At 32.9% G+C, this 13,671-nt stretch overlaps 2 protein-coding genes across 2 annotated transcripts; both read left to right on the plus strand.

Annotated features, from left to right (window-relative positions):
• Positions 1-398: 398 nt before the first annotated feature.
• LOC123691454 (vesicle transport protein SEC20) lies at positions 399-9,462 on the plus strand. Its single transcript, XM_045635857.1, has 6 exons — positions 399-664; positions 918-1,090; positions 1,509-1,666; positions 2,026-2,129; positions 5,222-5,397; positions 9,117-9,462. The coding sequence occupies exons 1-5, from the start codon at positions 533-535 to the stop codon at positions 5,384-5,386; spliced, it is 732 nt and encodes a 243-aa protein (XP_045491813.1). The 5' UTR covers positions 399-532; the 3' UTR covers positions 5,387-5,397; positions 9,117-9,462.
• A 325-nt stretch (positions 9,463-9,787) lies between these two features.
• Positions 9,788-13,366, plus strand: LOC123691412 (UDP-glycosyltransferase UGT5-like). The gene is made up of 4 exons (XM_045635790.1): positions 9,788-10,769; positions 11,114-11,336; positions 12,082-12,298; positions 12,882-13,366. The coding sequence occupies exons 1-4, from the start codon at positions 9,906-9,908 to the stop codon at positions 13,168-13,170; spliced, it is 1,593 nt and encodes a 530-aa protein (XP_045491746.1). The 5' UTR covers positions 9,788-9,905; the 3' UTR covers positions 13,171-13,366.
• The last annotated feature ends 305 nt before the right edge of the window (positions 13,367-13,671 follow it).

Raw genomic sequence — 13,671 nt, forward strand, 5'->3', positions numbered from 1 at the left:
GAATAGAACATAGACTTACAAATTTTAGGAGACTACAATAAAAGTTTAAAAAATCATTTAAAAATAATTTATTGCGTTATGCCAAAAGTCGTAGAACAAATGTTGTTACTTAGGATGTTAGCTATCATGTCCTGCGAGGTTGCTGGTGTTTTACAAGTAACCCTGTATACCTATCAAATAATTGTATATATCAAGCGCCTATTTTGCGTGAAATGAATATATAAAATATACAATAACAACGGATATACTGTTAATTCTAAATTAAATAAATTTTATGGGTGCAAAGCCAATAGGCTAGGATCCGTGAAAAAACGTACTATGTCCAATGGGCATGTATTTGTTCTGAAAATATCCCGTCAATGTGACGTTGAGACTTGAGGTTGACGTTCACTTTTGATTTTTCAGACTTCAGTCATCACTGTCACTATTTGAACATTTGCAACACATTTGCCAAAATAAATATAAATAAATCGCAGATTTTGCGTTTGGATGTTGATATTTATAATTTAAAGGCTTGATTTATCATATTTTAATGATGATTGATCTAAGCAGTCAGCAAGCATATGGAAAATATACTGAAAAATTAGATAATGCGGATATAACTTATCAGAATTTTGTAAAAACAGCAGCAAAATATCACTTTCAATTGAAAGCTGTTATACACGTAAGTAAATACAAAGAAAATACATATTTTGGACATTATATTAACCCCATCAGTTATCTTTTATAAGATAATTATTTGAATTTATTTTCATTTGCACTTGTATAAGATTTACATCTATTATTATCGATACTACAAGATTTTTATTCATGTAATTGTTATGTTTAGTTAGGTTTTTAACCCAGAAAATATACACTTAATATTATTTTGTTTTCATTGCCTTATTATTTCTATGTCAGAATATTTTTCAATATAGGATATATCAAAATGTACCAATTCAATGGACAAATTGAATGAACTGAATGAAAAGGGAAGAAAAGTTATCACAAATTTAAGAGATCTCTTGGACAAATTAGACTTACATGGAAAGGAAACTGGAGATGAGAAATTTGGCATTGAATTGGTTTCTCAGCGGCATCTGCAGGCATGGTAAATTTTATGATTTCTCTATATCACTTTAAATTATATTGATTCATATTTCCTTTTCCATTGCTATGATTTCTTGTAGTTAAAGGTTGTTGTAAAAAAAAAACGTTTTTGAGAGTAGTTAACCATTCAAATTAATGTAAAAAGCTATTCCTATTTTTTAGCAAATTTAACTTTATATGGCCCATATTTTCTAACAAATCACAACACAAGCACCCAACAAAATATGTACAATATTAAAAAAAATATCATGAAATAAATTTTTGTAATTGCTTATTTCTATATTGCATAAATAAGGATTCAACTCCACGGTTCATGCACTTTACATCAAGTTTGGTCACGGGGAGACTAAGAAGTTATATGTCTTGACGGTCATTCAAAAATTGACACTGTAATTTGTGTAATTTTCTTTATTTTTAAGCCTCCTCAAAGAGTTCAAGGAAGCCAATATAAATAGTATGCTAGAGATAGAAAAGGTGCAGCGAGAAGAGTTAATGAATGCACCAGAGGGAGAGCAATCTGTGCTGAGATTGAGAAATAAAAAAGTTGATAGAGATGGATTACTAAAAGTGTCGACGGGTAAGTTTAAAGTTGTAATCAATATCATATTTCGTCTTTCATTTCATTGACTGACCGGCTTGGTTGGTAGTGGCCCTGCCTTCCAAGCCAGATGTTGTGGGTTTGATTCCCACCCGTGGCAAATATTTGTGTGATGAACATAGATGATTGCTCTGTGTCTGGCCCGTCTGGGTGTTATTTATCTATATAGGTATTTATTTAAAATTATATATGTATGTTTATCAGCCATCATCAGATCATGCCATGTGCAAGATTCATTCATATTTCCTGTTTCTGGATAGTATCTTTTTTATTTTGTTTGTTTTTATTTTAATATTCACATACAACATATTATATTATTATGTAAAATTTTTGTTAAGGTGTGACAGAACAGCTGCTAACAATAAGCCGACAGTTAGCAGCCACAACCCAGAGGAGTCAGGACACACTTGATAATCTTGTTTCATCTAGCACAACTGTTCATGTGAGTCAAAATTAAGTTCAAATAATAGTTTTTTATATAATATGTAATATATTAAGGTGTATTGAACCTTAACATATTATATATGGGGCATTTCACGCGAAGCGGACACAGATTTCAGGGTCAGGTTTCAGATTTCGGTTATATTTTAGTATGTTACACCTGTATTACAGGGTGTAATCGTTAAGTTTGCACAAGCGATTGTTCCGTAACTATTGCAGATACCCCCGTCCGATTAGGGCCCTTCTGGCCTCCTCCACTCAAGCGACAGCTCAAGCCGAGGTTCGTGGTCCCCGTCAAGGGGGGACGCCCTTGTGCATGTCGCTACCAGGGTGAACCTTCAGTTCACCCCCGCGTCCGCGTTAAAATGTAGTAGCCCTTCTGGCTAACATTGAGAAACACCATACAAAAAAAAAAAAAAAAATTGCAGATACCAAAAAACTTTAAACTGATATCGAAAGTACTTAACCTAATGAGTAAAATGGCCATAATAAATTTTTAAAAATAAAACGAGAAATATCCAAAAATGTTACATTAAACGCTCCCATACATTTTATTTCCCATACATTTTGTATTCATAGCAGATTTTCGAAGTGATGTCCACATTGTTCAATACAATGAGGAGCTCTATTTAGAGTTTCTAAATGAACTTCCCTTCAAATTTGCGAAGTAATTAAAGCAGAAAACCAAAAAAAGAAAGAAAAAGCTAAAATCTTTCATATTAAATGTACTAGGTTGATCCAAAAGTAATGATAATTGGGTATTTCCTGTGCACATAAAAATATAAAATAAATGTTTTTTGCTTGCTCATGTATTCACTAAGTAATCACAAAAAATCATATCAACAGGCCACGTTTCCAATTATTTACATGAATTTGAATGTGAACCGTGCGTGCCAGAATGTTTCTCGACGAGAAGAAACAACCATTCGACATGTAGAGGGTAAATTTCTAAATTTTTAATGATATCAGGATAATTTTTGTCACGTTTTGTGATCATGGACATTACCCGCGTTCACCATGTTTATGCTGAAACCAAAAAACAATGTCCTGGATGCGAGCTTCCAAAGTGACGATGAAGAAATTCAAAGTGAAAATCAGTAGGTTAGATTAAAGCGGTAGTTTTTTGGGACGCTGAAGGAATAATTATGGTGGAATATTTTAAAAAGGTAGCCACTTTATTGGGCTCTTACTAAACAGACCAAATTAAAAGATTGCGGTAGGTTAGTAAGGAAAAGAGACATGGCAAACTGCGGACCTGAACGCTGTTTCACCAAGACAGCGCACCAGATCACAAAGTGTCAGTTGCGATGGCTGCCATTCAAAAATCGGCATTCCAAATGCTTGAACACCTACCCTATTTTTTTAGATCTAGCTCCTATTTACTTTTATCTCTTTCCTCGGCACAAGAAACACTTTCTTAGCAATAAATTATTTTAAGACGACAGTGAAGTGATGGCCGCGTGGAGGGGTTTTTGTGTATGAAGTCAAAGTTTTTTTTTTAAGTTTAGGAAAAAAAATATTGAAGTATATTTTCTAGTTAGAAGACTATCTAGAGAACTAAATAATTATTATAACTGTAATGACCTTGTTTAATATTGATTATCATTACTTTTGGATTAACCCATGTACATGGGATATTCGTATCTCATACTAAATGTATGGGAGGGTTTCAAGTTAATTTTTTAGATATTTTTCGTTTTATTTTTTAAAATTTATTATGGCCATTTTACTCATTAGGTTAAATGCTTTCGATATCAGTTTAAAGTTTTTTGATATCTGTAATAGTTACGGAATAATCGCCTGTGCACACTTAACGATTACACCCTGTATATCCTCGGTATGTATACGAAAAATTTTTGTATTTCGAAGCTTAGTTTTCATAATACAGGTCTTTGAAGATATCAGTAGGCGCGAGGTATAGGGGACTTTGAATGTAATTATCAGTTCAAGAAAAGGCATTTTTAAATAAATTGATGACTGAAAAATATACTCCATGAAATAAACTTTATATGCTCATATTTCGAATTTCGAATTAATATTTAAATTCCTTAGAAAAATTAAAAAATATTTTTCTTTGTCATTTTTTAAAAATTTTTTAATTTTTTTTAAGATCATTAAATAAATGGCTTATGTTATGCTTAAACTTCGTGCAAAGTTCTAGAGTGGTCATCGCAGTAGTTTAGAAGCTACATGTATTATAATGGCGAAGCACGGCAATATCCCCATACTAGCGCCTAGCGCGACCGTCGTTTGTAAAAAAATGACAAAGAAAAATATTTTTTTATTTTTCTAAGGAATTTAAATATAAATTCGAAATTCAAAATATGAGGATAAAAAGTTTATTTAATGGGGTATATTATTCAGTCATCAATTTATTTAAAAATTACTTTTCTTGTACTGATAATTACATTCGAAGTCGCCCATACCTCGCGCTTACTGACATCTTCAAAGACCTGTATTTTGAAAACTAAGCTTCTAAATGCAAAAATATTTCGTATACATACCGAGGATATATACAGGTGAAACATACTAAAATATAATCGAAATCTGAAACCTCACCCTGAAATCTGTGTCCGCTTCGCGTGAAATGCCCCATATAATATGTTAAGGTTCAATACATTTAGATACATATTTATTTAATTCAAATTAGATTTACAAATAACTTTATTATATACTAGCTTCCGCCCGCGACTCCGTCCGCGCGGAAAAATTAAGAAAATATAAGAATTTTTTTTTCTACGTATTTTTCCGGGATAAAAAGTATCCTATTTTATGCCCAGGTTAATAAGGTATAATTATACCAAGTTTCATCGAAATCGAACCGTTAGTTTTTACGCGATGCCTTCACATACAGACAGACAGACAGACAGAAAGACCGACAGACAGACAAACAAAAAATTTTTAAATCACATATTTGGGTTTGGTATCGATCCAGTAACATGCTATTTATTTTTTCAATATTTTCAATGTACAGAATTGACCCTTCTACAGATTTATTATATGTATAGATTGTAAATTATATAGATAAATATTTATAAATAGAAAAAACCATATAAGTACAGGACGAGTTAGCATAACAAATATCTCTTACAGGGCACACAATCAGAGTTACAAAACACCAGTAGCACAATCCAGCAATCCAGCAAACTTCTCAAGAAGTATGGCCGCAGAGAATTCACAGATAAAGTCATCATTTTCTTTGCTGCTCTATTCTTTCTAGCTGTTTGTCTATATATACTGCAGAAAAGGCTATTTTAATTTAGATTATTACTAGCTGTTGCCCGCGACTTCGTCCGCGATTAGGTCGTTTTTCGTCATTCGTCGTTTAAAAAAAATAAGTGTAACTTTATTTTAAAATGTTAATTATTGTCTCTTATAAAATTTAACTACATTAAAATTGAACACTCTGATAAGAAAATCTTAAAATCTGAAGAAAACATGAATGAATATGATTTAAATTCTACATTACTTAGTATCAAATAATAATCTAAATTAAATGTAGATTAACAGTTTGAGCACACCATTATAGAATATGTACCCAAATATTAAATTACGTTAGTTTACATAGTAACTTTACTAAAAACACGATGACTATCTTTCGCGCTCGGTACCACAAACTAAGCATGTTTGTGATACGTGGCCCGCGTCACTTGACCCCCCGCGAGTTCCCCTTCGTTGCTATGCGAAAATACATTCGTCGCCCTACTGTAGGAAAAATTGTAATACTGTGGCCTGGGCGTTATAACACGTCCAGGGAGTTCCTGAGAGCCGATATCACCATCTTGAGGAAAAGCTTCTAATGTCGATTTAAAACTGCATACATACGAATTAACCTGTTCTAAAATTGTGAAATGAGTTCAGTTTTAAATTTGAGAAATATTGATTTCTTGTATTCCACTATTCGTTGTAGTCGAATACAAAATATATTTAAACAAACTTAGGTTGGCCTTCAGGCAAAAGGGATCCTATCAAATGGTAAACTTGACCTTGTATCTTAAAAGTAAGCATGAACGGATCTTCTGATAATTATTGAGCACCAAAGGATCATTTGAAACGCACTACTATAAGAGCGAATATTGTCTAATAACAGTTTACATTGCACCACAGAATACATATTAGTATCTAAACGAATTGCACAGTATGTTCCTCTAAAAGTAGTGATTTCAAAGGTTCCGGTGTATCTTCAAACGAAAGCAGACTCGCCTTACATACTACGTTAATATCGCCTATACAGAAGATGATTTGTAATCAATTGTGAGGTTATAAGCAAACCCACTTTTATATTTGCCAGACCACACCACCGAATTCGTAGATTGTTTACCTCAAGACATGAACTATGACGAAATCTGTCTGCAGTAAGACGGGCCTCTCGCTATTCGTACGTTTCCAGAGACCGAATAGTTTCAATTCTTAATCTTTCATTAAACAAACTTATTAATCGTTCTTGTCTCATATAATTGTAATATTCGCGTCCCTACTCTAGTCATTGCTTATGCTCATGTTCATCTTATTATGATGCATCCTATCATTTGTCAAACGGTCTTCATATTGAGTAAAGTTTCAGATTCTCGAGATAAAATATGACTGTCGTGATCAGTAGTGAGACGTAATTCCGTCTCAGTGAGGGTTTCGGTCTCACGGGATAGTACAATATGCCGTTTGCGATCAGCTGTGAGACGTCATACCCTCTCAGTGAAGGTTTCGGTCTCACGGGATAGTAGGGGAGACCGGGTTTGGTTGTCTCACGGGTTGGATGTCACAGCGGTCTTAATACAAAACTGAACTATCGAATAAGTCTGGTGACCAGCGTGGCAAGAGTGATACAGTGACAACCCTGTCCCCACTTCGCGTCAGACCGCCCCGATCTGCCGTGAGGGCCTCACACGTGTTTATTGTTTTCGCACAGATTTTTTATGATATGAGGACTGAATATGCTCCTCATAACATCACTTTTTGTGAACGAAACGACAGCGCGGTTTAATTCAATGCCAACACCATCAGAAAAAAGGATTATTTTTAATTGTGGAAAAATATATTATGATTTACACTATTAACACTCTTTTACATAATTTATTTTATCTACTTAAATAATGAAAATGATATATTTATAAAATATAAAACATATTATGTAAAATGATTAAAAATAAATAAATGAAGCAACTACGATTCAAAGAAACATCTTTTTCAGTGTGAAAATGCTCTTAGCAATCCTGGATGATGAACTGTATATCACGTAGGTACTCTGATCCCAGTACGGTCGGTACGTCGATAGCCATAACGATAAATATTATAATCAGATAACCGCAAAGTCAAAATAAAAACATTACTTGTAAAGTTGTGAGTGCAAAATTTACGTTTCATTTGGCAATAACATTTTTTTCGGTACTATAAAACGTAGTAGTTTGATATGTGGTTGGCTGCCCCTCCTCTCCTTCCTGAAAAATATCCTCCAAAATTTCCCGAGATACTTCCAATGATTGAACCATTGGACGTTGGACATTAACTTCAGTCAAAAATTGACGAAGCGGATGATTACTAATTTCCACTTAATCCTCGCTGCTACTGTCTTTATCATCAAATCATCAATTTTCAAGTGGTGTAGTAAAAATATCAGCAGAAATCGCCGTCCAAAGGCGATATAATTTTATGAGCATTAGATCTGTAAATAAAAAAATCAAAAGTTAACTGTAAATCTATAAAAAAAGCTACTTACAAATAAAATTTTATCAAAAACTTCTGTTCCCAATGCACCTCAAAATAATAAAAGAATCATTCATTTCATTTCATTTCAATAAATACCTATAAGTAACAACTTACCTTTTGTGGGAACGCATGATGGTGAAAATTCACAAAACATGAAGATTGCATTTGATATTTTTGGTTTTATGGCATTCAATTGCTTTATAAATATCACTACATAGTATAAAAAAAGTCGCTTTCTGTGTCCCTATGTCCCTTTGTATGCTTAAATCTTTAAAGTAAGCTAGTAAATTTATAAAACACGAAGATTTTTAAAATTGTAACTAATGAACACAATCATTAGATTAACTGTAGATAATGGTGTCTATTTTTACTTAAAATAATAAACTTAAAATAATAATCTACCTAATCACTTTAAAAAAAATGTAGTTTATTATTTACACGAAATATATCTTATAGGGAACGGAAGATATGAGTTAAAGGGTTAAATAAATAAATAACATAATTATATTTAAATTATTAATTTTTAACATTGTGTTCAGTAGTGTTAACATGTAAATTGATTTGATTTTTACGAAATCTCATAGATGGCGCTGTTACAAAATTAACATTATACAACTTACATTCTTTAAACTATGTTTCTCTTCCCAAGTTACTTAAATGGCATAATTTTTATAGTGTCAATCTGGATATTGTCAAACAACATTTATATATTATGCGTCATTTGATTATTATTAATTTCCAATAGTTAACGTGTAAATTGATTTGATTTTTACGAAATCTCATAGATGGCGCTGTTTCAAATTTGTCTTTTATACTATATACTAATAAATTCATTAAACTGATTCTCTGCCCAAATTACGTTACTGACACAGTTTTTATTGTGTAAAGCTAGATAATAGCATGGCTTACCCGAAACCAACATTTAAACATGAGTCTTTAGATTGTACGCTGTCGTAATACACGAAATACGTAAGAAAAAAAAAGGTTCACAGCTCCTCCCCCAGAGGTGATAGCATGATAATATGTTTAAAAAAGCCTCACCCGACCTGTTAGTAATATCCATGCAAAATTTGAAGTAAATCTATGCAGTACTTTTCGAGATTAGCTCGGACAAACATACAGACAAACAGACAAACAGACAAACCGACAAACAGACAAACAGACAAAAATTCTAAAAACTATGTTTTTGGCTTCTATATCGATTATAGATCATGGATCAAGTATTCTTTTGAAAAAATATTCAATGTACAGTTTTGACTTTCCTACGATTTTATTATATGTATAGATTTTAATAGGCTTTTTTTTATGGATTTAGATCCCACTTCTGATGTATTTCTATGTTTAAATAGATTATTGGAGGGCACAAGGACTGGATACATGACAAATATGTAACTACCTATAATATAAATTTTACGTTTGTATGCAGTTATTTCGAGAGATATAAAATTCTATTTCTATGTTTCAAACTAAATTTTGATATGTATTAGCTTTTTTATAAATATTGATGGTCACTTATAAATCAGTTCTTTTGATTGCTTGTGATTAAATTGTAATTATTAATGAATGTAATCTTAAACCTACCAAATGTAAATATGGTAATTATTTATTTCTAATATAAAAATGTTGAAGCATTTCTGTTGTTTTATTTACATATTTTATTTATTTAAACACTCATACAAGGTACGTAGGTAGGTACAACATCGGTAATTTGCGAACAATTTTAGTTGACGAGATGCACATGCAGATGATATAATTTTATTAATGTGATCTATCGGAACCGGATAGTTGATTTTAAATATTGTTTAAAACTAACTTTATTTATTACTACACAATATAAGAACACATTTTGTGATGTACGATCACATTGTCCTATTTACACTACAGATTACTTTATCAATATTCACTATTTATACAACAAACAATAGAGCGTATCAAGTAATACATTATTTTGCGTTGGACTATTACTGAACGGAGCTTTGCTTTTAAATAAATCAGTTGGTTGTAGGCCCTCGTCCGAGTGTGACTTGTGATTCAACGCCACTCGAGAGCGTTGACCCTAAACCGCGTGCGAATAATGATTCCGCGAAAGCTCTTCGTACTTTTATTTTTTAGTTTAACTTTAATTCAAGTATTGAACTATGCTACCGCGCTGAACGTGCTCGTTATCGTGACTCTACCACTCAAAAGCCACTATATGGCCTTCGAAAGGCTTTTCCGAGAATTGGCTTCCAGAGGTCACTCTGTAACGGTCATGAACAACTACTTGGAAACAAATCCGCCACCGAACATGACCTTTATAGATCTATCGCTCAATAGAGACAGGAAGAAGATGATGCCACCTATATCTGATTATGAACCTATCAGTTCAAATTATATTCATTTGATCAATTTGTACCGACACTTTGTGGTAACCATCCCTGGTACGATAGAAGACTGTGAAAACTTATTCATAAATAAGAATGTTCAAGATTTCTTAGCTAAGAAGCAGAATATTGATGTTATATTTGTGGAACAATTTATGAGCGATTGCGGGCTTGCATTTGCAGCTGCTGTATACGATGCGCCTATTATTGGAATCACATCTCACACTTTGCTGCCATGGGCTTATTATCGTCTTGGTATTCCATTTGACTTTTCGGCTGATGCGTTCTACTTTTCTCGTTCAGGGCCGAATCCCTCATTGTATGATAAGGTAGAAGCGTATTTAGCGGACTACTACATAACGTATCTTGCACAACGATTGGTTCATGATAATGTGTATAAAGTTTTTAATAAATATCTCCCAGATGTTCCCCTTGACATGCAAAAGGTTGGCAAAGAAAGAATGAAGATGATGTTTGCGTATCAGCATTATTCTGTGACTGGAGCCCGACTTCTTTCACCCCAAGTTCTAGAAATCGGGGGTATACATATTGATAAACCCAAACCAATTCCACAGGCAAGTTTCAATAACTCACTTATTAATAAAATCAAACATGTATTAGTTACTATTTAAATATATTTAGTTTATCCTTCCATTCTATATGAACAAAAAGGTAAATTTGTAACTTGTTATTACTAAGTCAATTAACAAAGTTCGCTAGTCATAATGACTAGAGCGCATTGAGGCGGATAAAATACATTTCCTGGTATTTTCAAGACACTGTTATGTTTACAGTAAAGTTAATAATGTTTGTTTCATTTATAGTCAAGATTATTGTCTTTTTATTGTAATACCTCAATTTGTTCTTAAGTCGAAATCACCCCCGGATTGAATTTAAAGACATTTCTATACTATTACAGGACTTGGAAAAATTTCTCGCATCCGCCAAACATGGTGTGATTTACGTAAGTTTCGGCTCTAATTTAAAAGCCAGTACTATGAGTGCACAAAAAATGCAGCAGTTCTTAGATGCTTTCAAACGCATACCACAGAAAGTTCTATGGAAACTGGAGAATATTACGTTAAACGAGGATTACGAGAACATATTGACTCGCCCTTGGTTTCCTCAACGTGATATCTTGTGTAAGTATTTGATTCTAACTTCTATGATTTGGCTCTGGTTTGCTTTGATATGTGTGAAAAACAAATACGCGTTCTATTTGAACACAGAGAAGTGGCGGTTTTAATGCTGATGGTTTCTTGTTGCCCCGGATTAGAACGGACGTAACACAAACTTTCGTATTTATAATATTAGGTTGGTTTAATGCTCTAAGAATATTAGTATTGTTCATATTTCTATAATATCGATTTTACTGATACGTTTCGTAGCCTAACTAATTACCTATAATATTTTTAGATATAAATTGATATCTTCATAATGGCGTTAACATAACTGTACTTCATAACCGGTTATTAACTATTGCTAGCGTGTTTGTCATGCATGATAAAGAAAAAAATAATGATATCTTTACTTAGCTTAATGAAGCATCAAACGTAGACTTCAAGGGAACGGAATTTGAAAACTTTTACAAAAATAACATATTTATGTAACGGTAGGTAATAGTTTGTAAACATTATTTATCTATAGGTAACACATACATTACTTGTGATAGGATATGCGCTAAATTAAAATTTACTCGAGTAAAATACACTTAACAACAATGTTTCAAGCGTAACTGGCATAGATAATAATGGACATAATGAGGATCCTTGGTAAAACCTCTTTCAAACTTTGTAGTCGAGGACTCTTTTCACTTAAAGGACCCTTAGTAATCAACGGATCGGGCATCGCGCCAATCTCTGCTATAATCGCACTTAATTATTTTAGGTCACCCAAAAGTCCTGGCATTCATCTCACATGGTGGTATGCTCAGTCTCTCCGAAGCGGCACATTGTGGAAAACCGTTGTTAGCAATACCGTTCTTTGGAGACCAGTTTTCTAACGCTGCGGCCATCGAAAGTTCTGGTTTGGGAAGTACTCTTTACTTTGACCATGTCAGCGTGAAAACCTTAAAAGATTCCATGGAATATTTGACTTCAGAAAAGTAAGTATTTACCTACTTTGATACTAAAGAGATATACTTTATCCTATACCTAATCTCTAAATTTGATTTAACCACGTTTAAAATTGCAACATGCTCGACATTACTCTCATCCTCACAAAACTAGGTTTTGTGATTAAGTACCTATTTGTTTCGGGCTTCTTACGAGTAATGGATTGTATTTTGAAGTTCTCTCTACATTTAAATTTTAATAACTCAGCCCCCGGAATCACAGACACAATAGAAAATCTATTGTGTCGTGGTCAGATCGCCCGATCGGGGCTCAGGGCTCAATGGGTTAATATCGATTTGGTTCGAGAATAGAAACAAGTCTTGTTTTTCCTTTCTTCGTTTTCTTGCACTGTAAATATCTAAAGAAAGTATAACAAAAGAAAATATAATAAAGCTACTTACTAACGCTGATGCTTTTGTTGAAAATTCGGCATAGTAAATTACCCTCATATTTTAAGGTTTTTTTAGAATAGGGTATAAATGAGCACAAGTCTTTTTCTGTTATCTGAAACAGATGGTCATATCTATTTCTATACCAGCTTATTTTTAAATTAATGACAATTTAATGTTCCAGGATGCAACACAGCGCGCGCTCTGTTTCTAAACTATGGCACGATAGACCAATGGATGTTTTAGACAGCGCCATCTATTGGACGGAGTATGTAGCGCGTCATAGAACAGCGCCACCATCTTTGCCGTCGAAAAGTAGCACGTGGTTCCAGCGTTCGCTTCTAGATGTCTATAGTGTTCTTTTTGCTGCACTTTTAGCGGTTTTAATACTATTTTATGTTGTTGTTAAATTGTTTATTTATTTATTGAGAAGGATTTTAGGTATATTTATAGTAAAAAAGAAAAAGGATTAGCTAGCTTTCTTATTAATCTTTTCCATGTAGACTACCTATCTAGAGAAAAATTTATTTATTTTTAGGAAAATGTTTATTAAAATTACTGATAATTTCATAAAATATTGTATTATAATTAATGTACTTTCCTTTGTATAAAATTAAAAGCCTATTAGCTTTTAGCTTTCAACGTTTCGGCACCTATAATTTACATTGATGATCATTGATCACACAACTGGCACATGGTTGGCACAGTAGTTAATAACGCGTAGGTAGGTACTATTGCGACTGAGAATGTTCTAAGTTCTAACCCTATGACGGAAAAAACTATTGTGAAATGAATATAGGCTTTTCCAACACTTTACTAGGTATTTATCCATATTCAGTTAGGAACTACGTAATAATTTATTGCAGGTCTGTAGATATTGTTACGTATTATTGTTGTACAAAACAAACTTCTGAATTAGCGACACACAAAAGGATTAAATCACTTCCATGATTAAATGAATTAAAACTACTTTA

This window comes from Colias croceus, chromosome 4 (genome assembly GCF_905220415.1).
Source record: "Colias croceus chromosome 4, ilColCroc2.1".
Classification (NCBI taxonomy): domain Eukaryota; kingdom Metazoa; phylum Arthropoda; class Insecta; order Lepidoptera; family Pieridae; genus Colias; species Colias croceus.

Coding starts and splice junctions, on each gene's coding strand:
- LOC123691454 (XM_045635857.1), top strand. CDS start 533: ATGATGATTGATCTAAGCAGTCAGCAAGCATATGGAAAATATACTGAA. Junction 665..917: donor AATTGAAAGCTGTTATACAC/GTAAGTAAATAC, acceptor TTTTCAATATAG/GATATATCAAAATGTACCAA. Junction 1,667..2,025: donor ATTACTAAAAGTGTCGACGG/GTAAGTTTAAAG, acceptor ATTTTTGTTAAG/GTGTGACAGAACAGCTGCTA.
- LOC123691412 (XM_045635790.1), top strand. CDS start 9,906: ATGATTCCGCGAAAGCTCTTCGTACTTTTATTTTTTAGTTTAACTTTA. Junction 10,770..11,113: donor AACCCAAACCAATTCCACAG/GCAAGTTTCAAT, acceptor ATACTATTACAG/GACTTGGAAAAATTTCTCGC. Junction 11,337..12,081: donor TCCTCAACGTGATATCTTGT/GTAAGTATTTGA, acceptor TAATTATTTTAG/GTCACCCAAAAGTCCTGGCA.